This window comes from Pundamilia nyererei, unplaced genomic scaffold, assembly GCF_000239375.1.
Source record: "Pundamilia nyererei isolate P.nyererei 1_Seehausen unplaced genomic scaffold, PunNye1.0 scaffold04045, whole genome shotgun sequence".
Classification (NCBI taxonomy): domain Eukaryota; kingdom Metazoa; phylum Chordata; class Actinopteri; order Cichliformes; family Cichlidae; genus Pundamilia; species Pundamilia nyererei.
Window position 1 is genome coordinate 1,223 of NW_005191446.1, and position 958 is coordinate 2,180.

Consider the following 958-nt stretch of genomic DNA (forward strand, 5'->3'; position numbering starts at 1 on the left):
GACTCACTCACCTCTTTTAAAAAACAGCTAAAAACTCATCTTTTTAAACTTGCCTTTGGCTGATTTTTGTTTTTATGTTTTAGCTTTGGTGAAGCACTTTGTGATTTTATCTTGAAAGGTGCTATATAAATAAAATTTTACTGACTTACTTTACTTATGTACATTCTTGTTTAGTACTCGTTTCTCCAGACTTCAGTTATTGGCATGGAATTTTGCAGCCAATGTACTGCCAAATCTTCAGGGAACAGCACTTTTTGACCAAGAATAATTTATCACAAGCTAGCTTAGCAGGAAGAGAGAAGGGTGTGCTAAAGGGTGTCCATTGAGGATACAACAGGTCAGACCTCATAAAAGATGGATGCTGCCTACCACCCAGACACTCTTTTGAATATAGAGCTGCAATCAGAAGCAAAAGCCATACTCAAAGTATGTAACAGAGATCATCTAATTAATTGCTTTTTTCTAAGACCACCTTTTAAATAGCTTTTTTTAATGATTTCTGGAAAATGATTAATGTATAAATGTTATAGTGCATGTTAGTAGTATATTCTCATATCAATATTTCAAAGCTCTAATCAAATTTGTTACTGAAATTATGATCACCAATGTAACAAGGATGAAAAGCTTCTTCATCCTTGGATTTCCTGGACTTTCACCACAGTATTATGGACCCATATCAACTTTTCTTTTTTTTGTTTACCTAGCAATTGCATTGGGGAACATTTTCATTTTATCATTTGTTGCCTATGAAAAGTCCCTGCAAAAGCCAACATATCTGGTCTTTTGTCACCTGGCCCTGAATGACTTGACATTTGGCACTGTGACACTGCCAAAAATCATGTCAAAATATTGGTTTGACAATAGTGTTATTTCATTTTATGGCTGTTTTACGCAAATGTTCTTTGTTCATTATTTGGGATCAGTAACATCTTTCATCTTGCTGGTAATGGCTCTTGAT

General features: G+C 34.4%; 1 protein-coding gene across 1 annotated transcript; it reads left to right on the forward strand.

The window, feature by feature from the left end:
- Positions 1 to 616: 616 nt before the first annotated feature.
- On the forward strand, positions 617 to 953 carry LOC106456074 (olfactory receptor 51E2-like; the record flags this gene model as incomplete). The annotated part of the gene is made up of 1 exon (XM_013908238.1): positions 617 to 953. A coding segment is annotated over exon 1 (337 nt), but the record flags the coding sequence as incomplete, so codon positions are not given.
- Positions 954 to 958: the final 5 nt, after the last annotated feature.